This window comes from Malaclemys terrapin, chromosome 19 (assembly GCF_027887155.1).
Source record: "Malaclemys terrapin pileata isolate rMalTer1 chromosome 19, rMalTer1.hap1, whole genome shotgun sequence".
Lineage (NCBI taxonomy): Eukaryota > Metazoa > Chordata > Testudines > Emydidae > Malaclemys > Malaclemys terrapin.
Window position 1 is genome coordinate 12,891,658 of NC_071523.1, and position 25,193 is coordinate 12,916,850.

General features: G+C 51.7%; 1 protein-coding gene across 4 annotated transcripts; it reads right to left on the minus strand.

The window, feature by feature from the left end:
- On the minus strand, positions 1-23,055 carry H6PD (hexose-6-phosphate dehydrogenase/glucose 1-dehydrogenase). Of its 4 annotated transcripts, none has more exons than XM_054009118.1 (6): positions 23,005-23,048; positions 21,252-21,314; positions 12,634-13,290; positions 8,744-8,861; positions 6,599-6,868; positions 1-5,866 (listed from the first exon to the last, which is right to left on the minus strand). In XM_054009118.1, exons 3-6 carry the CDS (start codon positions 13,258-13,260, stop codon positions 4,509-4,511), a joined length of 2,373 nt encoding a protein of 790 aa, XP_053865093.1. In that variant the 5' UTR covers positions 13,261-13,290; positions 21,252-21,314; positions 23,005-23,048; the 3' UTR covers positions 1-4,508. The 4 variants fall into 4 exon arrangements, with proteins under 4 accessions (XP_053865093.1, XP_053865095.1, XP_053865096.1 ...); XM_054009120.1 differs by lacking the exon at positions 23,005-23,048 and adding an exon at positions 22,893-22,942; XM_054009121.1 differs by lacking the exon at positions 21,252-21,314 and having other exon boundaries at positions 23,005-23,055.
- Between the last annotated feature and the right edge of the window lie 2,138 nt (positions 23,056-25,193).

The following is a 25,193-nucleotide window of genomic DNA, read 5'->3' on the forward strand; positions in this document are numbered from 1 at the left end:
TTTAATTACATTAAACCTGTTGCACCACACACGCCATTTGAATGAAGCTGAAGGTAAAACAGCTCATTTTGTTTAACAAAGAAAAATGAAGCTTTGAATTTTCAGCCATCCCAGGCCTAAAACCTCCTCCTCTACATGGCTGCTTCAGCCCCGGGGGCACATTTTGGAATTAGCAGCGTTTGTTAGCAACCTGGCACTTCAAGCCAGCAGAGCAGGGGGAATTGTGTTCTTCTAGGTCTGTGACAGAGGGCGAGCAGCACCACCCTAAGCACTGATGTTGTTGCAGACAAGGAAAGGCTACGGGCTCAGCGGGAAGCAGTTAACCACTTTTCTATTAGGGGATTATGAGCACCTGGGGGGTAATTACTACACGACTGGAATAACTGGCAGTAATTGGGAGGATCAGGAAGGGGGGATCTCAGAAGCTGTATGGAAAGCCCTGCCTGCAGCATACCTGTATCCTCTCTTTGGTTTGGGACTGAGGGACCATGGAAGCAGGCCAGGAAGTGAGGCACAGCGGGTAGCTAAGGGAGCACCCCGTGACAAGGTCCTATCGTAGGGGGTTGTGATGGCAGTGGCACTCTGTGTTAATGCTTTCAGAGGCGGGAGGATTTTCTGTCTGGAGAAAACAATGTAGCGGATGGTATGAGACACGATGGAGAAGAGGAAGACCAAAAACCTTTTCTAATGCCAGTAAGCCACAGCATCGTCCCTTCTAAAAGCAACCACCAGGGCTTCCCCACTACACAATGCTTTACGCTTACCCTTTGCTCTGAGGCGGATAGGTAGGCCCGCCTGCCATTATAATCCATGGAGGAGGTAGCTCCAATCCATGCTCATATCTGATTAGACAGCCTTTGTCTCCTCGGGATCTGAGCCGATGATGTAGCTACACCAGTGCAACCTCCCTAATGTAGACAAGCCAAGCTACTTGCAGCAGAGCCATTTATCCCAGATTGATCAGAGGCACCAGTGCAAACTGCAGCTTGGTCTTTCCGCACTAGATGCTTGCACTGGTGCAACGACCTCAGTGGCAGACGTCAAAGCAGCCTCAGCTCTGAATTTCACTGCGATCAGAACACGTCTCCCACCCCAGCTTACTGCTCTCACTACCTTAGTTTGCCCCGGGTCTGAAAACAAGGGATTGGTTCTCAAGAACTTCCCCATTTTATTTTTATCCACAGCATTAAAAGAGGATTGCGTGTTACAATAAAAGCCATTCGGAATGAGCAGGAGTGGGAACACAGGTGCACAGGAACAGCCAGACTGAAGGTGACCCATGTCCCCCGCGTCTCGGACAACGGCCAGCATCCGATACTTTGGAGGAAGGTACAGGAGACGCCCCCCCGCAGATGTGGGATAATCTGACCCCCCACATTACATCTCCTCCTGATCTCTAGTAGTCAGAGGCTGGCTTGACTCAGCAGAGGAGGGGTTTTACATCCCTTCCACGTTTTTTTTGGTATTAACTCTGTTAACGCTGGATATTTCTCGTTAGCCATATGCCTTCCCTCTTTGAAGCACTTTGACAACGCACCCCACCCCCGCAACAAATCTATATATTCTCAGAACTCCAAACCAGCTTACAGTGAAGTCCTACTCTGAAAAACAGGAAGAAATGTCCTGCAGCCCGTTATACCCCGAATCCTCGCTGCTGATTTTAGTGTGTTTTTCCCTATTTGTTACTCCTGCTAGCCCCTCAGCCATTAGCATGAACCCAACTCCTTCCCAGCTTATGCAGCATCAACACGGCTAGTGGTCTGCCTGTGCCCTGACTGCCTCTTCCACCAATGTCCATAGAGTTCAGTGGGGTGCAAGTCAGACAGAATTTCGCCCCAGTATCCACCTCCCAGACCCCTGGATAGACTTTTCCTCCCTCCCCACTCCATCAGCATTTCACATCCGAGTCGGTCAGGAGGGCTGGCTCCTGAGAACCTCGCAAGCAGGAGAGGCACAGCCTCCCCTGGTTTCAGGCTCAAACTTGGAAAATACACACAATTTATCACCACTTGGTTTGTTTGGTCAGGGCGCCATCTTGTGTCAGACTCCAGCTTTTCCACTGAACTCCAGTCGCGCCCGTCACTGACTGACGACGTCCATCTGGACTCCGACAAGACTGGAGTGCTGGACAACTAATTCTTTCACTAGCTGCAAACATCAGAGAGTCAACAGCCAGCAACTCACTCTCCCCAAAAGGGGGCTGCTAAAAATCCTTCTGAAAACCGCCACTTTCTTCCCTTCTCCAGTTCTGCCAGCCAAGGATGTGGCATTGCTGGGTGCGGATCAGACACCAGCGGATCTGGATTTGCCAGGAACTGGTAGAAAGTCCCTATTCTGGGTTCCTACAGCTCTGTCTTGTACTCCTGGCCCTGCAACGCTTGGGGGGATTTACCTCCGCCCCCCAAACAGATCATAGAGCAGCTCAACATCTCCCAGTGCAGTCAGCAGAATCCAGGTTTCCTTATCTAAAAAAAGAACGTTCCTCCTGCACTCCATAGTAAATAGCCCACTAAAGCAGGCCATAGCATCACAAGAGTATATGGGGCTAAGGATTATATAAAGGACGAGCAGCATCTGGGCAAGGCGGAATTTAGGCAGTGGGGGAAAGAGGGTTCTAAAGATTCTTCCCCCTTTTACTAAACAGGACTGCACCCCCCGCTTTTGTGCAGTTGGTCTAGGCTCTTCTGTCCTCCCTCAGATGTTTTCAAAGGACGGGTCCTCCCTACGCGGTGACAGCCATGTGTGGATTGGCTAGAAAACACCCAGGAGACAGAAAACTCCCTCCCCTTATCCAACAGCACCCCAGTGCCCTGGAGTAACAGCCCAGGTCGCGGCAGTATCCTTGTCGTAAGCGCTGGGGTGTCGGGATCATTACTGCTGAAGACCGTAGTACTCTATACAGGTGCCTTGCGGGGAGATGTCATAAGTGCTGAACAATGCCACAGCTTGCCCCTGAGGGCGGAGGAGGGCTCTTCCCGGGGAGTACAACACAAAGGCACCTCAGGATATTTAAGGAGACCCAATTCCATCTGCAGCTAACTCTGCCCTCCACCCCTGATCCTCTGACCAGGGGAGCTTCGTGCAGCAGTAACGTCACGCCGCAGACAAATGCCATCTCCAGAATAACGGGAGCTGAGCCACGATGCTCTCAGCCCAATCCCCATAATCCTGAAAACCTAAAAATCCCTTGCCTTTTCCATCCCCCTGGGGTGCTGGCTTCCCATTTAGGAAGAGCAGCAATTGCTACTGACAGCTACGCCTGTGCACCAGGACAATTTCTAAAGCCTCAGACCGGCACTCAGCACACAGCTCAGTGCCAGGGAGGGGGCGGTGTTGGTCACACAAGGGATGGTCCCGGGGTGTCTGCAGCTTCCAGGGCTGCATAAACACAGCCATGTAGGGAAGGGGACTGGTTGTTTCTCTTTGTTTGGGGGGGGAGGAGGGCAGGGGGAAGAGGGGGAGGAGGTGGAATCAATAACAGGGCCAATGCAATTGACAAAGGTTAATATGAGACAAATCCCTGTGGATGGCATAAGGCAAGCAGGCAGGGTCTGGAAAACTCCAGTGCCCAATGACTGTACCCAATCATGCCCTTACAATGAAGCAAGGCCCCACACATGCCAATACAGGAGAGCTCTAAAACAGGAACTGCATCAGAAGACATTAGACTAGGGGTACTAACCTCTATCAGGGATCGATTTATCACGTCTCGTCTACACAATAAATCGATCCCCAAACGTGCTCCCCATCGACTCCGGAACTCCACCAGGGCGAGAGGCAGAAGTGGAGTCGACGGGGGAGCCGCGGCCATCGATCCTGCGCCGTGAGGACGCAAGGTAAGTCGATCTAAGATACGTTGACTTCAGCTACGCTATTCTCGTAGCTGAAGTTGCGTATCTTAGATCGATCCCCCCCCACAATGTAGACCAGCCCTAGAAGACTCCGTAGAGGAAGAGAGTGGGAAAATGGTCAGTATTTTGCTGAAGTAAAGGGTTGGCACATACGGGACTAGAGCACAATCTGAATGGGACTGTGACTGGGCCTCTGGCCACCGTGAAAATGCTTCTGTCAGCCTGTCTGATCAGAGGTGAACATTAGCAGTCAGTAACACTGCGCTTCTCTCTGTTCCTCTCCTCTGAGAATCCTGAAGAGCTCTGCAGGCAATTAATCAGAGTGGTCTTGGATGGCTCCTGCGAGGTAGGTAGGTATTATTAACCCCATAGGGTGTGGGGGAAACTGAGGCACAGAGCAGCGACGTGGCTTGCCCAAGGTCCCAGAAGCAGTCAGGGGTAAAGTCAGGAATACAACGCTGATCTCTGAGCGCTGAGCCGCCCCCCTTTCTAGGCTCAGATGACAGAGCCGTTACAGCCAATGGATCTTCACAAAAGTTAGAGGGACTGTTCAGAGCAGGAGCTGTTATTGTAAACACAGGAGCCTGTGTGCAGTGTTCGAAAATCAAGGCTCCAGGGGGCAATGGGACAGGCGTGAGGGGAGGATAAACCAAGAGATCATCCAAGCAAAGCGTCATAATCCATGTACCACACCAGCTGGCCAGAGCTGGGGTTGACCCCTGAAATAGGCCATTTTTTGGGCTCCTGCCCCACTCTACTCATCTGGGTTGTGATTTCATGCTTCCCCTTCCCCATCACCAGCACGGCCACCTGCCTGGCTTTGTTGATGAGAGGCAGGCTGAGGCTCATCCTCTGGTGGGGTTTGACGGGGCTCTCCGTGAGCACCACTGTCTGGGCCCCTTCGAGGCCGCTGGATGAACGCGGGAAGAGCGAGGCCGTGTGCCCGTCGGAGCCCAGCCCCAGCAGCACAAAGTCCAAGCTGGCGTTGTTCACTAGCGCTGCAATCTCCTTGGCATACAGCTCTGGCCCCCGGTCCTCCTCCACGCACAGCCGCCGGTTCAGGTGCACCGGCATGGGGTGGATGTTGAGGTAGGGCACCCGGACGTGCTGGAGGAGGTGGTCGTGCAAGCTGCGGAAGTTGGACTCCGGGTCGGCGAGCGGCACGCAGCGCTCATCCACCAGCCACAAGTGGGTGTGTCTCCATGGGAAGCCGTAGTGGTGGGTCACCAGCCTCCGGAACATGACAATGGGGCTCGAGCCGCCCGACAGGGCCAGGTGGAACTCGCCGCAGCGTGCCACAGCCTCGGCCGCCGCCGTCTCAATGTCTGATGCCAACTGGGCGATCAGCTCCTCCGGCCAAGCCGAGACCAAGGGGCTTTGCCGAAACTTGGCCTGGATGGTTCTGTAATCGCCCGGCTTTTGCCCGTCGATGTGCAGCAGTTCCACCGGATCCTCCAGCGTGAAGGACAGCTCCCTGCCCACCATTTCAAAGTCCAGGAGGTGCTGGTTCTCCAGGCCCCCCGGGTACAAGCGTGGGACCTGCTGGGTTAAGCTGTCCAGCAGTGGGGTCCAGAACTCCCAAGAAGCCAGCAGGTTCTCAGTGGTGATGAAGGAGTCCTTCCTGCCATGGAAGATGCTGGAAATGAGGACAGAATAAGCCTCTCTCTCCTTCACGGGGCTGTACACGTAGTAATCAGACAGCGGGAGCCCGAAGAGGCTCAGCTGCGGGCGATCCGCCACCTCCTTCCAGCTGCCTTCTGGCATGATGGGCTTGAAGAGGTTCCTGCTGATCAGCACGGCAGGACAGCTCAGCTCCCCGTGCCCGATGTAGAAGATGATCTGCTTGGCTCCACACTGGCTCTGTCCCGCCTCCCTCAGGCTCTCGCGCTGGGTGCAGTAGGCCCGGTTCTTGAAGAGGACACGGACGTAGCCTACCCGCTCGTCCAGGGCTTTGCCAGAGGTGAGGAGGAAGGGGACTCCCTCCCACCGCAGGCTGTCTAGCTGAATCAACACACCTGAAATGACAGGGGAACCTCAGGCCCGAGCCCAAGCACCATTCTCCTTGCGTGGGTCCTGGCATCCGGAGTCTCCCTGGCACCACAATCAGTCCTCCCCATCACCCTGCCAGTCACTGCTCTCCCGGTCCCCAAAGATTTGCCTTGCTCCCTCCCGATTAGCCCACCACGTTCCTCAGATTGCCTAGCTACCCCTTAGGACAGCACGGATGAGCCGTCACGTCACTCCCTAGCCAAGAATCAAAACACTGAGCTTGTGCAGCATGGCCAGAGATGGCCTTGTGATGAAGTGAGGTCCACCGGCCCCAGAGAAACCCCCCGGTTCTTACCTTTTGGAGACATGGAATGGCCCCCATACAGTGAAGGGCGGGACCTAAGGCACTATAGAATGAATTCCTAACCCCCACCCCCCTGACATTTATAGTAATAATTCCACATGTGGCTTCATGGGCCAACAGATCCTTATAGGTCCCTGGGCAGCTGGACCTCGGGCTCTTTAGGTCCCACGGGGACAGATACCCTAGAAATAAACAAGGCAGCTACTGTCCCCGTGTTACAGCCATGGAAGCAGAGACAGAAGTTAAGTGATTGGCCCACAGCCACAGAGGAAGTGACGGAGCTGAGATTAGGATTTGGCCGCTCTCCCCGTCGCCTAGTCCCATGCAGTGACCCCACCCCACCTGCCTCAGCCTTTATGCCCTATGACGTCATCAGCCTGGGTCTTGCCCCAACCTGCAAAGGTCGGCGTCGTGCTGACGTAGTCCTGTGCCTTCTGCAGCTCCTCCCGCACCTGGCTGGCATAGGCCTGGTATTGACCCAGCACCGCGCTGGTGCTCTCCGGGCCCTGCAATGCCTTGAAGGTCTGCAGCTTGCGCCGGAGAACGTCTTCAGTGCTGCTGATGTTGGCCGGCAGCTCCATGGCGAGATACATCAGGACCTCGGTGAGGTGGTTCTGGAGCACGTCGCGGATGACCCCGTACTGCTCATAGAAGCTGGTGCGGCCTGAGTGTGACGAGGAGGCGAGAGACGAGCAATCAGAGCGGCAGGAAAAAGAAACCCCCCTGCAGCCCCCAGCACGTGAAAGGAGCTTGAATATTGGTGCTCGAGGGAATGAAGGGACAGGCCCAGGGTCGGAGCCGTCTCTAGCCCCAGATTGGGTACGACGCCAGCTGCCTCTGCGGGCACCTCAGCAACTCCCTTCAGCCCGCACACTGCAGCGGGGCCTCCCAGGAGAAGCTGCTGCAGCTGATAAAGGATTCCCAGGGGACCGGCTGCCCTCACTGGAGCAGCAAGCGGGACCTCCGCTGGAGGAAGGAACAGGAGAGTGGGGGCGGGGTTGGCCAGCTGGGTGAGCGGAAGGGCTGAGAGGAGGCACCAAATCCTCTCTGTCCTCAGGCACCAATGTAGACTTAGGACAACCCTAATTACAGCCTTGCGTGGGGCTTCCTGAGCTCAGTGGGGGCGGGGAGGGGGCTTTGCTTGAGCAGGCTGGCAGCACAGTCCGTGTTCAGTCTGAGCCTGGGATCAGCGTCCAGCCCACGTGCTGGGAAAGGAACGCAAGACCGTGCAGTGCCAGGCGTCTTTCACCCCAGCAACGATGGGCACATCTCAAGGGGTAGGGGGGAGGGCAGCAGAGCCCGGGGTCTCTAGCCGGAGTGTGAATCCGCATCAAAGCCTTAACAGAGGGATCAGAACAAACCCGGTTACCCCTTGCAATTCTGCAGCCACGGACCAGGTCAACAGAGCAGCAGCTGTCTGCATTACACTGGACCCCTTCCATCCACCACTCCATGCATAGCCCACTCTGAGCCACTGAATACTCCCCCATACCATCAACTTAAGCTCTGCCCTTTCTGCAAGAGTCGGGCTTTACCTGTTTCAATACAGGACGTGCCTTGCCCTGGGCTGATTTCTTACTGGGGCCGGGAGGGAGAAGGACGATGTCCTATTAAATGCAGGTGATTCCAACCAAAGCCTCCTGTTAGCTGGTCAGGGGCAGGCTAAGCGCTGCAGACCAAGCGCTGCAGACCTTGCCCCTGCCCTGGGCTTCCCCTTCGGTTTGATATAGTTTGTCTCCCTCTCTTTAATCCAAAGGCGCATTTGTTAACGCAATCAATGCGGCAGCCTCTCTGGAAGCCGGGGGGCTGTGTGTGTGGGGGGTGGGGTGGGAGTCAAATGATCAAGGACCAGGCTTTAAGAGTTATCTTATTTAACACGCGTGGGTGGTGGCTAGGAGCAGGGGAGGGAGAAAAAGGGGAGCAGACACACAATCCTGATGTTGCAGAAATAAGGGCACCTGGTGTCCCCACAACTGCTGCCGGTGGCAGCCCAACCCGGAGTGCTTTCCGCTCAGCCCTGCGGCGTGGGGCTGGAGCCCTGCAGGCCGGGATTGCAGCTGCGTCCATCCAGCATCTCTCCCTCTCCGAACAGCTGCTGAGAGATGCCCCTGTGCCGGGATGGATGAGCACAGCCTGGTGAGTGCGAGTCAATCCCTCGGGCAAAAGCTGCAGCAGCCGAACCCTGATTTAAACTTTCACACCACAGCACCAAATGAGACCTGAACCCAGACCAGGCCCTTTCCGAGTCCCTCTGCAGCAGAACTCAGGGTCTCTGGGCATTGATCTGAAAGGCTCCCGAACTCTGCAGCAGAAGGAAGGGGCAGGTTCCCCTCCAGTCGAGGGAGGTAACAGCAGTGACTGGGAATCAAATTTCTGCCTCTCAAGTGCCCATGCAGAGAGACACCGCTCAGCTACCCACCTGGCCTCCTTCTCATGCATTTGCAACATTCAGCCACAGGGGTCGCTCTCACACAGATACACTAAAGCCACCCAGGTCCTGAGAGATTTCCCTTGGCTAGCTCAGCCCAGGCTCCCTGACCTTTAGCATCCAGAGTCTCCTTCAGGACAATCTCTACTCTCTCCACATGATGCCGGTTCCAGATTGGGTCCAGAAACCGTCGGTTCTGGTCTCGGAAAGGCAGGATGTGGGCCACAGCCTGCGAAGGAAGGAAGGGAGGGAGGGAGGGTGGGAAAGATCAGCATTAAAAACAAAAATCCAAAGCCAGCAGCATTTCTAGAGCATCTCCCATCCCACTGCTCCATCCAGCCTGAAACGCAGCCCTGTCTGAGGTCTAGGGAGCACAGGGCACGGGGAGAAAGAGGGGAAATGGGCACAAGAACTGCAGGGTAAAGCCCGACTCTTGCAGAAAGTACCGGGGGGGGGGGGGGGGGGTGTCTCTAATGTCCACATGGGACAGACACAAAAGACCTCCCTGGACAAGGCAAACGTTTTACAGTTTCATTGGAAAGACTCCCACACAAAAACACAAGACACTCAGCCTCTCTCCCTCGGAAGGGCAAATGGCCGAGTCAGACCCTGCTAAGATTCCAGGCCGGGGTTCCAAGGAGTTGAGGCGGATCAAAGGGACGCGTACATCACTGAGCCATCTGTTCTCACTTAGGGCAAAAAAAATTCCAGTAGAGATGCTCTCCTTGAAGTCAGGCACGCACCCTTGTGACCGGACCATGAGGCCATGGATGGAATAAGGCTATTTTGAAAAGGAGATGTCCCAGCACACTGAGGCCAGGGCAGTGCATCCACCTCACACGTGTTCCCTCGAGGGGCCATACGGCTGCTCAGACGCCGCATCGGGACAGGGCAGCGGCATGTTCTCAGAGCCCTGTGTTCTGGGGTCAAGAGTGAAACTTCAGCTCAGCCCACTCCATGGCTACGGAAAGTGACACCTTGTCGGCTGGCTGAGGAAGGCCGGGTGGGAAGGGGAGGGAAGGGAAAGGTCACCTGAGGTCTTCAACAACCTGATCCACCACGGCGCAGCACTGTGGCCCTCAAATCACTTGTGGTCTAGTGGATCTGGGGCTGGGCTGGGAGTCAGAAGACCTGGGTTCTGTTCCTGGCTCTGACAATGGCCTGCTGGGTGACCTTGGGCCAGTATCTTCCCTTCCCCATCCATAACATGTGGATAGCGACACTTACCTCTGTATGTAGAGGACCCCAGTATCTCTAGCTGACCGGCCTTATCAGAGCTAGATGTGCTGAAAACCCATGAAGGTCAAGAGGCACAAAGTCAGGAAAACTCCCGTATAAAGCTAACCATCACGTCTCTGGCACAACCCAGCTGTTCCCAAACTAGTGGTTCACAGGGATAACAGGTGCTGGGAAGTGGGACTGTGGGTGGATGATGGATAATTTGGAGTTCCTTGGGAACCCCTAGAAGAAGGCAGAAGAAACTGAGGACAAAGTGGGAAACATTAAAGCATTGCATCTTTGGACTGGTTCTCAAGTAGGATGTTAACACTGGTCTCCCAGCTCAGGATGGATCCTGGTCAGGTACCACTCCCTACTTCATGTTTATAGTTCAAAAGATGGGGTAGCGGCACAACGGGCCACCAGAATGGCGATCCCCTCTTAGGTCCTTATCAGAAAGATCCCAGCAGATCCAAGAGAGAACCCTGTTCTATCCATCTACTGCTAGAGGAGTGCTACCGAGCCCCTGGGTACGCAGGATTGACAGGGAGAGAAAGATGTCTCCCAGTGTGGCAGATACAATCACCTGGATTGTGTGGCAGCTGCCTTCCAATTAGGGGACCTGACCCCAAGCAGGTCTGTACCAGCAATTTACCTGCTGGATGTGGCAATATCTGCAGGGGAAAGGACAAACAAAGTCAAAACCAGAGAGCATATAGGCCATAGGTCGGGGGCTAGGATCTCATGGGGGTGGGGATGACGGAACAGTCCTGATTCTCAAGAGAATCAAGTGATGAACCCCTTTCCTGCCCCGACACCCTCTTCCAGCCCAGAGCAGGAGAAGTGTGACTTCCTCTGTCGCAGGGCTACGTTCACTGCCTTTTACACCCCCTCCCCACTCTGTCCCTGCTGCAGTCACCCGCACAGATGCACAGCCCCTGAAAAATTGGCTGATCATTTAAAAAAAAAAAAAAAAAAGTGACAGCACATCATATCAAATTAAAAGCCTCCTCTAGAAGCTGGTGCTCAGGGGCTGGGCCTGCGTGGAAGGGAAGGGTTTGCTTATTCAGCGAAATACAAGCCCCGACCTTGACTGGAAGACCAGATGGATTCTGCATCTCACACACCTCCATATGTGGCCGCCTCGCTAGGAGGAGGAGAACAAAAAAGCCTGACCCTTATCACTTGGGCATGAAAAGGTCCGGCCTCTGCATTTTCCTCGGTGAGAGATGGGCCGGCAGTACAGGGGAAGAGTAATGGCCAGTCACTGCAAGGTCGCTTGGCTGCAGCCTGGAATAGTGGGCTGGACACATTCTTTTTGGCAAGGGCAGGGTTTGAAACATGCTCTGAACTGCTCTGCCTGGGATCCCAAGGGGAGATGGACCCCCTCAGACACCAGGGAAGGGGGCAGGATCCAGATATGCCGTGAGAGCAGTAAAAGAGCTCTAAGCGCTTCATAAACAGGGATCCACTCGCAGGCAGGGACCATCCTCATCTGCAGATGGAGAAGCTGAGGCACAGAGAGGACAAGTCACAGCACCTCTAGGAGGCAGAGCTTGGAAATGAATCTAGGAGTCCGGACTCACAGTGGCTGTGCCGTAGCCACAAGGCCGACCTGCTTCCGTTATTAAGCAAAGGACAGGCCAGTCAAGACAAAAACTAAGAGCCAAGAGCACAAAACTCATCAATGGGGCTGAACCCTCTTGCTTGCAGGCAGAAAGGGAAGAGAGAAGCTGCCTAAGGAGATCTGTAGCTATAAGCCCTTCAGGAATGGCTGGGGTGGGAGCAGGGGAGAAAACATAGACCTTGATAACCCACTTTCTGGTACTCTTGCACCTAGTCCTTAATTGTTTGTATTGCCCTGATCTACAACAGACTCTCGACTCCTCAGGCACCTTGCCTTCTTCGGCATCTGCAAAGCACCATGCACGCCTATGGCGCTGCAGGGTAACACAGTCCAGGGACATGCAGCGCGCAGGCAGGCTGGCATTCGCTAAGAGGAAACGTGGGAGCAATGAAGCCACCCACGAGTGTCTCCAAACTCCACAGGTCTGATGGGAATGGGACATCATGGCCTGCGAGTGACGTCACACACACCTGACATGGCCCTCGAGCGACAGCTACAGTTCACAATATTATTGCAGCAACCCTACATTTGTTAGATACAAATTGCACAGGAGGACCCAGCCAGATTTTGAGGGGGAGGCTCCAGGTTCTGCCCAGCATGTTTAAAATCCTGCCGCACCCTCAGACCCAAAGGGAGGGTGGAAATACCCAGCTTGTGGCCTGCACCCCACCCCCTCCCTGCCTTCCCTTTACCGTCCATGTGCCGGGCGCATCAGCCAGTCTTACTAAGGTTTATTTTGCTGATGCTGAATATAAGCCATGGATCCTTTCTGCAGCTGGGCAAAGACCAGTAGTATTAATAAGTGAGGAGAAGCCAACGTGGCCCTCGTTTCACAAGACGGTCAGATCAACAGGAACCAAGACAGCCTCACTGGGTCCCAGCTAGCTGTAAATTAGTCTCCAGCCCTGCGCATCGTGGTGAAGGGGACAAGGTACCAGCCAAATGAACAGTGATAATAAGACTTAATAGGCTCCAGGTCACTTCACTGCTCCAGCAACCTAGGTGAGCAGCTCAGTTGGGCTGTGATTGGTGCACCTGGCAGCCTGCTGCTCACATGAAATGAATGCCTGAAATTTAGGGCCCTCCCACCATCCAAGCTCCCACCCCACCGAGACCCCATCCAGCATGGCAACAGAGTCATTCCAAGTCTGCTCACCTGTTTGCCAAGGTAGTGATCCACCCGGTACATCTCCTCTTCCCGGAAGAAAGTCCTCAGCTCGATGGCCAGCTGCTGGGCTGACTTGAGGTCATGGCCAAAAGGCTTCTCCAGCACCACCCGCAGCCAGGCTCCGGGGCGCGGCCTGCAGCTGCCGTTGATGTGGCGGGCGATCTCCGCGTAGGCGAAGGGCGGCACCGAGAAGTAGAAGATCCTGCCGGCTTCCTCCAGCCCCTCCTGCTGGAGCAGGGTCTCAATCTCCCGATTCAGGGCAGTGTAGTTCTCGGACGTCTTCAGCTGGTGATACCGGCTCAGCTTGAGGAACTGGTCTTTGACCACAGCGCACCTGTCGGGGGACACGTCCGACGGGCAGGCCAGCTTCTTCAGCACCTCAAACATCAGCCCCTGCCCTGGCTCGTGCGCCGTCAGCGCAGCCCCGTGGAAAGTGAAGCTGTGGCCGCTGCTCACCTGGTCCAGGTAGAGGTGGAACAGCCCCTCCCACAAGTACTTCTTGGCCAGGTCCCCCGTGGCTCCCAGCAAGACGACTGAGACATGCCCTCGGGACTCCTTGGCCAATGATGGCAGGGCGCCTAAGAGAAAGACGGCACACAGGGCTGCCCTCAGCATCCTGTGGGAGGAGACAAGGACCCAGGGAACCTAGAGGATGGGAGAAGAGAAGGGAAACATCAAGCTACATTAGCACAAAATATAATGCCACAAACCACAACCCCGGGTGCTGGTTCTTCCACAGCACTCGAGCCAGGAATTTTCACCTGGATTCCTCTCCCCAAAAGTCTCTCTCCTGGTTTGCCACAGGTGGGAGTGATTAAAGCTGAGGTCCCGGATGCTGCATAAACCAGATGGCGTCTGTCAATAAGGAAGACCAGATCTCCTGGAGTAGAGCGGATCAATGCCATCAGCACTGAGCAATAGGGTGGGGAGACCTGGCACTAGGCATAAGTACACTAAGCAATTGCTTAGGGCCCCAAGCAGCTCAAGGGGGCCCTCTATTCACTTTTTTAGAATGTGTTGTATGTGGGGGACCCCCAAAATATCCCTGCCGAGGGCCCCCATGGGCTAGCACTGCGTGCGTGTGTGTGGCTGGCTGCACAGGACAATAAGGCTGCATTAGTGCAGGAAGCCTCGTCACTTCCCCCCCGTTTGACAGAGTTTATGATTATTGCCAGCAAATATTTGCATTACAGGGCCCACATGCCCCTATCAGGACTGGGCTCTGGACAAACATAAAGAAGAACACAGCACCTGCCTTGGAGACCTTCCTGCTGCGTCAGCACTAACCCCTACATGGTGAGGTTTCTGAGTGGGAGTCGCTGGCTTTGAGCTGTGGAAATGAAATCCATTCTTACGCGAGTCTCAGTGTCTGCTGCAAACAAACGTGTGCGTCAATGCATGCAGGATGCTACTTCCTGCTTGGGGCTTTTCTTCCATTTTGGCACCGATTTGCATCAATATTGTCACAGCGCTTCAGAGACAGGCGCCACAACTGGGAGTCCTGCTTTTCTAGCTCTTCGGTTCACTTCGATAATATGCAGCCATAAGACTTGCATGTAACTATGTCCCCATGACTGGCACTGAATAAGGCTCCAATAAGCCAAAATGGACCAATCAGTCTGATGAAACAAGTCTAGTATATGTAGCTATGAATCAGTGATGCATTTTGTGTGTGTACTTGCACCTTTATATCTCTAAGCACTCTGCCTGTCTGCAGAGACCCCCCATTCTGTTCCCAGAGTTGCTACAGCCTATAACAGAAGAGATGAACACAGTCCACTCTCCAAAATAAACTTAGCTTTTGTTCCTTCTTGCTTCGGTTTTCTTTAGACCAAAATACAAGTAATTTTTTAGACGAAAGTACAGGTTTTGTTCTTTGTGCAAGACAGTGATGTGGGAAACCAGGAGAGAGAACCCAGAAGGACAAGTTACGAAGACAGCACAACGGTTGATTCATAATCTATTGCATCAGTTGTTATCTCGCGCTGTTCACCTAGTTTCCTGGAGTTGTGCATTACTGGACAGCAGCCACAATGATAGCACAGTTGAGATAATCCAGGGCTTTCATGGCATTGCACACAGCTAAGCCTTATCTACAACAGCAAGTTGTGTTGCTTTAACTACACCAGTTTAATTAAAGCATGAGAACACCCCCAAGTGCGACCACAGTCATATTGGTATAACAATGCTTTAGACCACTATAGTTACTCCTGTACTCTGTGCCCACCGTAGTTTACGTACTAGCCTAACTACTTAGGTAAAAACATCATACCTCTAACTGACATAGTTACACCAGTACAAAACTGGTGTTTTGACCAGGCCTTAATGAGCAAGTTTCTCAAGTGTCTCAGTGAAACAGGAAATGTATTTGACACCACAGACCCCGTTTGCTTTTTGCACATTCTGCATTGGGGGCAATGAAACTAGTCGGTTTCACTTTCTAGCTTTCCTGCAGCAGTTGGTCAGGATGGATTTCTCCAGTGCATGGGCCTGGCAAAATATCATTTCAGAAATTAAAAAAACAGGTGACAATATTTCCATTCACATTTAGGGTTTGAAACAACCCGGTTTTCTTTTTACAGCAGGACTACACCAGGGTTCTGCTCTACCATGCAGAGAGCGTCGCTCCAGGGTATTTGGTTCATTTTCCTCGACAGGAAATACCCGTTCTCCACCAATACAGTAAATGATCCATAACGAAGGATGCAGGTTTTTTAAGCCTGTTTCCTCTGGCGTCAGTGACCCCAACAGTACCCATTCAGGCCATATAGGTCAAATGTAAGGACTGGTCTTGTTCAGATTCTTGCATGAAATGGGAGCGTTGGGTATTTAGGATTTTTCTCCTGCTCCCCCAACAGCCTCATATCATCTGCTGCCATTTTCCCCTGACCCCACTGCCTGCTCTGCCAATTCTGGGCTAGTTCACCTCTCCTCATCCCAAAATATCAGCAGAGTGGGGAGCTGGGTGCCAGTAAGGGGAGTGTGCCATGTTCTGTTTAACATGCTCTGGGCACGTGTGTTAGGCACAGCAAGGCTTCTGATTACTGGACTGAGTGCTCCGAGCTGGTTTGAACCCCAGTTTCCAAACCAGCTTGTCCTGGTTACACTTGCTGTTCAAACCACGTTCAACACTGGCTCAGATGCCCTTGTTGTCAACCTTGGGTATCTTTCGGTGTAGACAAGGCTACCTAGAAGGAGAGTTGGAGTGGGCAGGTCTGCGTCTGAAGGGAGGAGAGAAGGGGAATGGAGTGAGGGAGAGCTGGTAGGTTTGGAGGATAAAGGCAAAGGAAGAGAAACAAAACCCAAACTCCCCCCCACTCCATCCCTGTGCGATCTCCCCTCTCCTCCAGCTTCTGCCTGGAGCTTGGCAGCTCAATGAAATGTTTCTGGCAGTGCCAACACAGAGTGCTGGGAATGGATGGAAAGTGGAGATGTAGCAGCCCCCAAGTACCACTTTGTAGGTAGAAATGGGAAACAAAGGCTTCTCCACAGGCTCCCAGAATTCCTGGCTACAGCAGCCAGCTCCCCTCTCTCCCAACACACAGTGACCCTTGCACCAACATCCGTTCCCTTCCTCCTCCCCAAGCCCCACTTCAGGGCCTGGTTCTGGAACAAAGGACCTGGACTCTGACCCCCTGCACGGCAGCGGGCTGAGCGGGTCCCACCCTCCTACCACAGTTCATCTAATGGGGTCCAAGGAAAAGTCTCTTCAGCGCTAGTGTTTTCACTAAATCAACACAGGGAGCCCCAGGAAATCTTCACGGCCCCATCGTGAACAAACATGATTAAAACACACACTGGTCTCACCCAGCAGACTCACCCCAGTAACACAAGGACTTTGCAAAGACTGCAGTGGTGAAAGTGCTCTGGAAACTGACTTCCGCCTGTTAACTCCTGACCACAGATCTTTCTTCTCCTGCAGCCAGGGACAGGCTATGCCAGCGCACTCAGGACTAGCAAACTGATCGATAGGTAGACAAACAAGAGACCTCGTTAACGATAAGCCAGCTCAGCACTTTCTGGTAAAGGGGGGGAAACAGCAAACCTGAACCTCCCATTCCCAGCAGAGAAAAAAAGCTCCTGTACCCGTCCCCACCCGGCGCTTCAAATTCATTGGTCCAACCAAGTTCCTTTTACATAACCGTCCAGGGATGGGGGTGGGAGGGAGAGATTTTTTTTTTCCCATCATGGATTCTTGATCTTTTATTTAAAAGAGTTGGAGGGAAACCAAGGTTAAAGTTAAATATTTGCATCTAGGCTAGCGGCAGGTGTGTGAAATGCTGGCCCATGCAGGAAGTCCAACTTCCCAAGAATTTTCTCTGAAACATTCATCTGATTAGTTAAGACACTTGAGAATCAAACCTCCCCCTCCTAGTGAGAAGCACTGGTAATGGCTTATAGTGAGCCTTCAGTGAGAGGGATTTAAGAAAAGCCTGCCCGAAGTCACAAAAACGGAGTGAAGAAAAGTGTACATTTTAATACACACACACAAATAAAATAAATTAAGGGTTTGATGCTGTTGAAATTCTGAATGCCCTTGATCAGAGCTGAATTTGCAGATTAGGAAAGATGGTGTGGAAAGATGGAGGAAAAGCACTAGTGTAGGTCTTGACAGACCGGAGTTCTTGCCCCAGCTTCGCCACAGCCTCCTTACATGACCTTGGGCAAGTCACTTTGAGGCCTTGTCTATGCACAGTTAAGCCAATAAGAATGTGACCCTCGTGAGAGATGTCATTTTTCTAGTTCAGTCAGTATCACCCCTACCAGTTATATTGGTATAAAGGTGTCTTACACTGGAATCATTCGTTGCTTTTCCCACAGGAATAGCTATACCAGTAGAAGGCACCTTTCCACCAGCGTAACTGCATCCACACTGGGTGTTGTGCTGCTTTCTCTATCCCAGTTAAGATAAAGCGCTACAACTTGCGTTCGTAAACAAGGCCTTAATCTCTCTGTGCCTCAGGTCCCCAGCCATAAAAAAGGAACACCACCACGCCCCTTCGCCCACCTTTTGTCTGTCTTGTCTATTTCAGCCCATCAGCAATTTGGGGCAGGGACTGTCTCCTCTTACTGGAATGCACAGCACCTAGCGCGATGAGCGCCTATACGCGCAGGAGCCTCTCGGTGCCGCTGTACTTCTACTTATGTGCTTTTCCCCAGCCCTGGCTGATCGATGGGGTTTTCAGGTACACAGAGCAGCACAGAAGGCGTTTCTTTGATGTTTTTCAAACACAGGAAAGAACGCCCCCTGGCTGCAGAGGAAGAATGTCACACATTAGCTGAACACAGGCAGAGCAGATCTAACCTGACCTACGTCGACATTTAGCAAAGGGAAACAGGAGATAGCCTCAGCGTTTACCACAGTGTGGAACGCTCTCTCAGGAGACAGTCTGGGATGAATTCTTTTTCTCCTGGGAGCTCCCACAAGATATATCTTCGCTCATCAATCTCTCCCCAGCCATCCACTGTAACTCTCCTACCCCTCCCTCCTTACTTACTTCTTCACCGCTGGCTACTTAACCTCTATGCAGCCGTCAAAGTGCACTGACAACCACATAGGGCCAAAAGCATGGGACATAATCCCCTTGTCTACTGTATTATAGAGAGTGATTATTTTGCATGTGTACATGATAGTCTTTCCTTCCACTATGGAAATATAATAGAATAATATTATTGTATCTGGATCAGCAACTTCTATTTAACCCTAGAGTGCTTCAAATGTATTTAGATAGAGCATAAGTGAAATGCTCCTACCTTGTGGGGTGCAGGGGGCTAGCCCCTTAGAACTCAATATAGTGCATGACAGCTGAGGCGGGGTGAGCAAGGATTTCGGCTAAGGACCCTGGCACAGCCCTCAAGTCCTATAATAAAAAGCCATGGGATCGTCTCTGATCTCAGCTGCATACAGGGGCATAAGGAGGGGGGCCAGGTTACCTGCCCGGCTGCCCCCAATCTGAGTGGTGTTGCGACACCGTGTGCCAGGTCACAACACCACTCGCTTAAATTTGGCCCACGCGGTCCTGCATCATCCAGTTAGGGGCTGGGGTGCTGCATCCCCGCTGTGCCCCCGGCTGTGTGTGAAATAACCCTACATAAACTACAGGGCATCATTTATCAACTCCAACACTGGAAGGACAAACCACCCCCATAGGGACTAGAATCTGTGATGCTACAGTTTGGGCATCAAAACCCTGGGCATCCCAAAGCTAAGATAACCCTTCGGGAATTTTCTCTGTATTAGACCAGTGGTTCTCGAGCAGGGGTACACGTAACCTTGCGGGTATGCAGAGGTCTTCCGGGGGGGTACATCCACTCATCTAGATATTTACCTAGTTTTACAACAGACTGCATAAACGCAAAGTCAGTACAAACTAAGATTGCATACAGACAATGACTTGTTTATACTGCTCTATATACTATACACTGAAAGGTAAGTACAATATTTATATTTCAATCGATTTATTTTATAATTACATGGTAAAAATTAGAAAGTCAGCATTTTTTCAGTAAGTGTGCTGTGACACTTCTGTATTTTTAGGTCTGATTTTGTAAGCAAGTGATTTTTAAGTGAGGTGAATCTTGGGGGTAGGCAAGACAAATCAGATTCCTGAAAGGGGCATAGTACCCTGGAAAGGTTGAGAACCACTGCATTAGACAACTTGTACTGATGTAATTAAAACCAATTTAAAGTTAGTTTAGTCACACCCGTGCAAACCCCTACTGTAGACACGTTTACTGGTTTAAAGTGCATCATTCTGATTTAGCTCAATTTGGTAACTGAATTAAACTGGGGTGAGCATATTTTAAACCAGTTTAAATGTGTCTACAGAAGGGTCTTACACCAGTGTAAGTAAGCTAATTTAGGTCACATCTACACTCGCATTTATGTTGGAAAAACTTTTGTGGCTCAGGGATGTGAAAAAAAAAAAAACCACCCTCCTGAGCGATATAAGTTTTGCCTGCAGAAGTGCCTGTGTGCACAGCGCTTTGTGGGCAGGAGACACTCTACCGCGGACACAGCTTCCGCCTCTCGCAGAGGTGGAGTAATTATGCCGACAGGAGCGCACTCTCCCATCAGCGGCGTGCGTCTCCACCAGCTGCGCTGCAGCTGCGCCAATATAGCATGGTAGCATAGACTTGCCCTAAGCCAAGTGGACTCCTCAGGGATTCAATTACACAGTCTCACACATTTCCAGTCCAACTAAAAACTGGTTACTCAATACTTCCAATTGCAAAACACCGCCCTGCTGTGCCCAGAGCCAACAGAATAAACCCAGTTCCCCTGGTTTACTGCTGTAATCAGGGGCAGTGCTACCATTTAGGCCAACTAGGCGGTTGCCTAGGGCGCCAAGATTTGGGGGTGCCAAAAAGCGGCGCCCCCAATTTTTTTTTTTTTTTTTTTTTTTTTTTACAGCGGCCGCTGCACTGGGAGGGAGAGGGAGTTCGAGTCGCTGGCAGGGAGCCCAGGGGTTCCCCAGGTCAGCGCGCCGCCGGCAGCCCAGGTGTTCCCCTGGGTCAGAGCTGCCACACGGATCCCTGGGCCAGAGGGTGGGGGCTGCCACGGGGGCGGGGCGCCTCAGGGTGGAGGGGGGGCGGGGAGCTGCCGCAGGGCTGGGGGGGGGCGGGGGGCGCAAGGTGGAAGTTTCGCCTAGGGCGCCTTGCACCGGCCCTGGCTGTAATATCATATAACAAAAAGGACCCATGTAAAAATAAAACCAGACAGGATTATGTTACCCAAGAAGGATTCCTTTCCCATGTGACCTACAGCTTAGCTATATGAGAAAGTTGCAACATTTTAACTTAAATCCATTTTAAATCTGGGTTAGTTAAACCGGTGCAGGCCCCTGTGCAGACATTCTTATTCTGGTTGAAGAATAGCTTGTTTGGGTTTATCTGGGTAAATTCCCAAAACTTAAAAACCAAAATAATTGCTATCAAATGGGCATAAGGCAACCCTGGTGCAAAAGTCCCCCGTCCCCCCGTTATAAGAAGCACCCTGACAACCACAAACCTGAAAATAAACAGCCCGATTAAAATGAATGGATTTTACAACATGGCCATAAAGTCTTGTCCTGCAGTGACTCCATTCAGGCAATCCACTGAGGGTAACGCTGCCCTACTGCCCAGCAAACCAATTCCAAGGGCTTTCTCACCCTGGATGTCACTGCTTGCAGCAGTTCAGGACCCATACCGAGAGCATTCCACTTGGCCATAACCACTGTGACATACGCATTCAGGCCCTCATCCTGCAATGATCTGTCAAACTACGGGTTGTCTTCAAGGTTAGCAGTCCAATGGGGTTCCCAAGGGAGGCTGAAAGACTGTCTTAGACCCTAATTTTTCATTACAGATCCACTAGTGCAGGTGATTGCAGGATCAGGGCCAAATATGTTCTCCCAAACTCTCTGCCTCTGCTAACCAAAAAGCCACGCACAGTACGACACAGATCACCCTGAAGTCTCTAGTGCTGGGCTCTTTAAGGGAGTAAGATTGATTTGGGTTGGTCTGGGAGAGCACTGCAGAGAAAAATCACCTGTTAATCACTTTTACACACACACACACACACACACACACACACAGTCTTCTGACCAAAGAAAAGCACTTACAGCCTTGGGAAAACAGCAGCTACTGTCACGACTGGCTAGAAGTCTCAATCACCCAACTCGTCACTGTATGAAAAAATGACAAAATGATCACTCAGTGGCAGGTTTTCACTAGTGAATTAGCATTCAGTCTGCTCCGCAAAACATTTAAGAGATACACAGCACAACACAGCATGGTTTAAACCTTCTGTAAGGCTAGGCATAAATAAAACACAAGGAAAGCGTCATCAAGAGGGAGTGAGAATCAGGAAAAAAAAGTCAGCCTTCTGCACGGGGGAGTATTAGAGATGGGTTGAATTGGCACCATCAGTTCCTGGAAAAGTCAGAGGTTTAATGCCCCAGATCCCATTAAGTACAGAAGGAGAGATTCAAATGAGCACTTGATCCTTTCTATTAACTGTTCTGACAAAGCCGTGACCTCCAAGCCTCACACAAAAGGGACAGAGCTTAGGCCACCAACCCCAGAAAACTGAATCACAGAATTTCCGGCGAGTAGGAGGGGCAGACTCGCTTTTATAAAAGCCCCAATCAATACAGCATCTATTCCTCAATGACACAGAAGGCAAAATGCTGGCAATACAGGGTTAGCATTTCTTGCTACTCCCATCAGTGTGTCTAAGTGGAGATCTAAAATACTCCTCATCTGCCTTCCTCAGGCTGATTCCAACCCAGTAATTTATTTGTTAAACCCCTAAGCAGCAAGGAGGCAGGAGACGAATTTCATCAAGGTTGTGGAACCATGCACAGAGGTAACCAGTGTCATAATTGGCAATAACTAGCAAATGATTTACCAAAAACAATAAAACAAACCAAAGAGTTACCAAGGCAGAGATGGGGAAGTGTATTTCCTTAGGTGAGACCTAAGGAAAAGTTACCTTAGAAGAGGGGTATTTCTTGTAACGTACACCACACGCACAACCTACACATAAATAACTTTGTCAAGTAGCCGAGGCGTAGCCGTGTGAGACTGTATCCACAAAAACAGCGAGGAGTCCAGTGGCACCTTAAAAACTAACAGATTTATTTGGGCATAAGCTTTCGTGGGTAAAAAACCCACTTCTTCAGATACATGGAGTGAAAATTACGTGCATATGAAGAAGTGGGTTTTTTACCCATGAAAGCTTATGCCCAAATAAATCTGTTTGTTAGTCTTTAAGGTACCACCGGACTCCTCGTTGTTTTTATAAATACCGTAACTTTGTTCCCTTCCCTTGACAAGGCATCACCAAAACCCACACCCCATAAATAAATCACTCCTCACACACACACAATCTCCCTACCCATAAACGACTGACTGAGCTCCTCCTTTCACCTCCTCCCGTCCCAGAATCCTCCACGGAACAGAAACCAAGTGCACTCTGCAAACTGACTTGTGCAAGAAGAAAGAGCCCTGACCATGGTGCTTTCTTACACACACAGCCCAAGACAGGGAAGGGGAAGAACTTCCCCATATTCCTCCCTCCCCAAAAAGCACTAGCTGACCCCTCCCCCAAATCCAAGTCTAATTCTGCAAACCCACAGCCCATCAGCTGACACGGGCTCTTGTGCAGGGACAGCCCAGCCTGCCCACGCTTGGCCGCACAGCAGTCCATCCCCCTGGGTCCCCAGCAGTTTGCAAGCTGGGCAGAGTGCACGGCGCTGCACCTGGCTCTGCTCCCACCACGCATTTCGCAGCGGCTCGCCCCACGCAGCAGCCAGGCAGGGACTCCCGCCCCGCCGCCCAGGATATACGCGGGCCCCCTCCCCCCGTACTCACCCGAAGGGCCAAGCCACGGGAAAACCTCCCTGGGCCGGGCCGGCTGCAGCTGCGGGCTCCGCCTCCCGCACCGGCGCACAGGGCTCCGCTCCGCCTCTGCTAGTAAAGTCTATGGTTCACTCTGCACTGGCTCCCGCTATTGAGAGGCGGGAGGGGGCAGAAAGACTGTATACGTGGATTCTTGGGAATTCAGCTGCAAGGGTGGGTCTGGCCCCCAAACTAGGCAGCTTCAGTCTCAGAGGGGCCAGATTTCCCCCCCCCAACAAAAGATTTTAGCTCCTAGCTGAACACTTAAATGAAGCTGGTCAGACTTCCAAAAGTTCCCAGTAGCTGTAGAGCCCATGGGACTTGTCAAGTTTTGAAACAAAGCGGTGGGTGCTTTCTCCCACGCTGCCCCACATGCTTGGGAACAGCTCCCAGTTAGCATCCCCAAAGCAATCTCCTTAGCCGCCGTCAAATCCCTCCACCAAACTCTCCTTTGCCATGTTACCTACAAAAAAACTTGACAACCGTTAGATTGCTGGTGTGCTGAGATCACTGCCTGTCAGGCTGACCATATCCCATGGTTTCCTTGTAGTCCCCCATCTAGCTGTTGTCTCTTGTCTTAGGGGGTAAGCACCTTGGGGCAGGGACCATCTTTTTGTTCTGGGTTTGTACAGCACCTAGCACAGTGAAGTCCTGGACCATGATTTGGGCTCCGAGGCTCTGTGATAATACAAATAATAAATAATTATTGATAATTAACTCTTTGGGAAATCTGGCCATGCATGCACTGATCTCTACACAGTCCTGATGTTCAGTAACTTACCATCCCCAAACAGTGGATTTTCTTCTGTCTCTATTTGTCTGCGGTTTACATTACCATTATGCTAAACATGTTATGAGTGGCTGGGCAGGGCAGGGCTGCTACCCAATAGCTGCAGGAGAGATCTAGTTTTGTTGGAGAGTGGGGACTCACTGGTTGCAGGATGCTCTCAGGTCTGAAAGCTACCGCCCATGTCCCGCGAGGCACTGTCACATGATGACATTGCAATTTAACCGGATGACCTTTGTACACAGATTGAGGATGCCTAGGACATGTGTCCTTGCATTATTTGCATTGCAGCATGACAACAGACACAATGCAACATGATAATGTCACACCTTACCCTGTTTTGTTGCAATATGCCACTATGATAGCTTAGACCATTGGACAAACTCCAAAATGAGGCAACCTTTACAGCCCATGGCCCTGATCTTGGAAGATCCACGTGCAGGGACTCCATTCACCCAGAGCTCATTGCAGCATCAGGGCCCCATATGTAGCTCCCACCACCTCCCCATCTAACAGGGTGTGAAATTAACGTGTGTGTTACAAAAATCTGTGGTCACTTGAGACTTCCTAGTTGTCACTGTGTTGCATACCATGACCACTCAGAAATACATGGCACTAGGAGGGATTGAACTCTGATCTTTCTGCTTTCAAAGAAAAAAACTTTCGATGAACCTCCATAAACCACCAGTACATTACAGCTAATAGTGCACACTTGAACAGTTCTAATTCTATCCAGAAAAGGGCAGTGAGCTACATAGTAAGAATAAATACTTAGCATACCTATGGTGTGTTCCACCCAAGGAGCTCAAATTACTTTACAAAAGTGGATCTATATTATTAAACCATTTTACAGATGAGGAACTTGAGGCACAACAACAGAACTCAGCTCTCCTGAGGGCCAGTCCTATGCTCTCACCTCTACACTACACAGTTCCTTATGCTCTATTTTGTGGTATAGTTTCTTTATACCTGTAATTTACCTTCACTTTATTAGCTTCTCCCACATAAAGTGAGCCAAAGTATGACATGCAGGCTCTTGGGGCTTTTCAGCATCACTCAAAGACACCCTAATTTTTAATCGTAGAGAACACAGGGGACCCAGGAGCAAATGCTCCATCTTGATCTTCAGCACTGTGTGTTGGCAGAGCATTGGCCCTCCCCATCCAGCATCCTGTCTCCAGCTGTGGCCATCCTTGATGCTTCAGAGAAAGGGCTCACCTCCTCCCCGCCCCCAAGAATACCCATTTGTGCATCGGGGGGAAAGCCCTTCCTTCGTTTCATAGATTCTAGTACTGGAAGGGACCTCGAGAGGTCATCGAGTCCAGTCCCCTGCCCTCATGGCAGGACCAAATACTGTCTAGACCATCCCTGATAG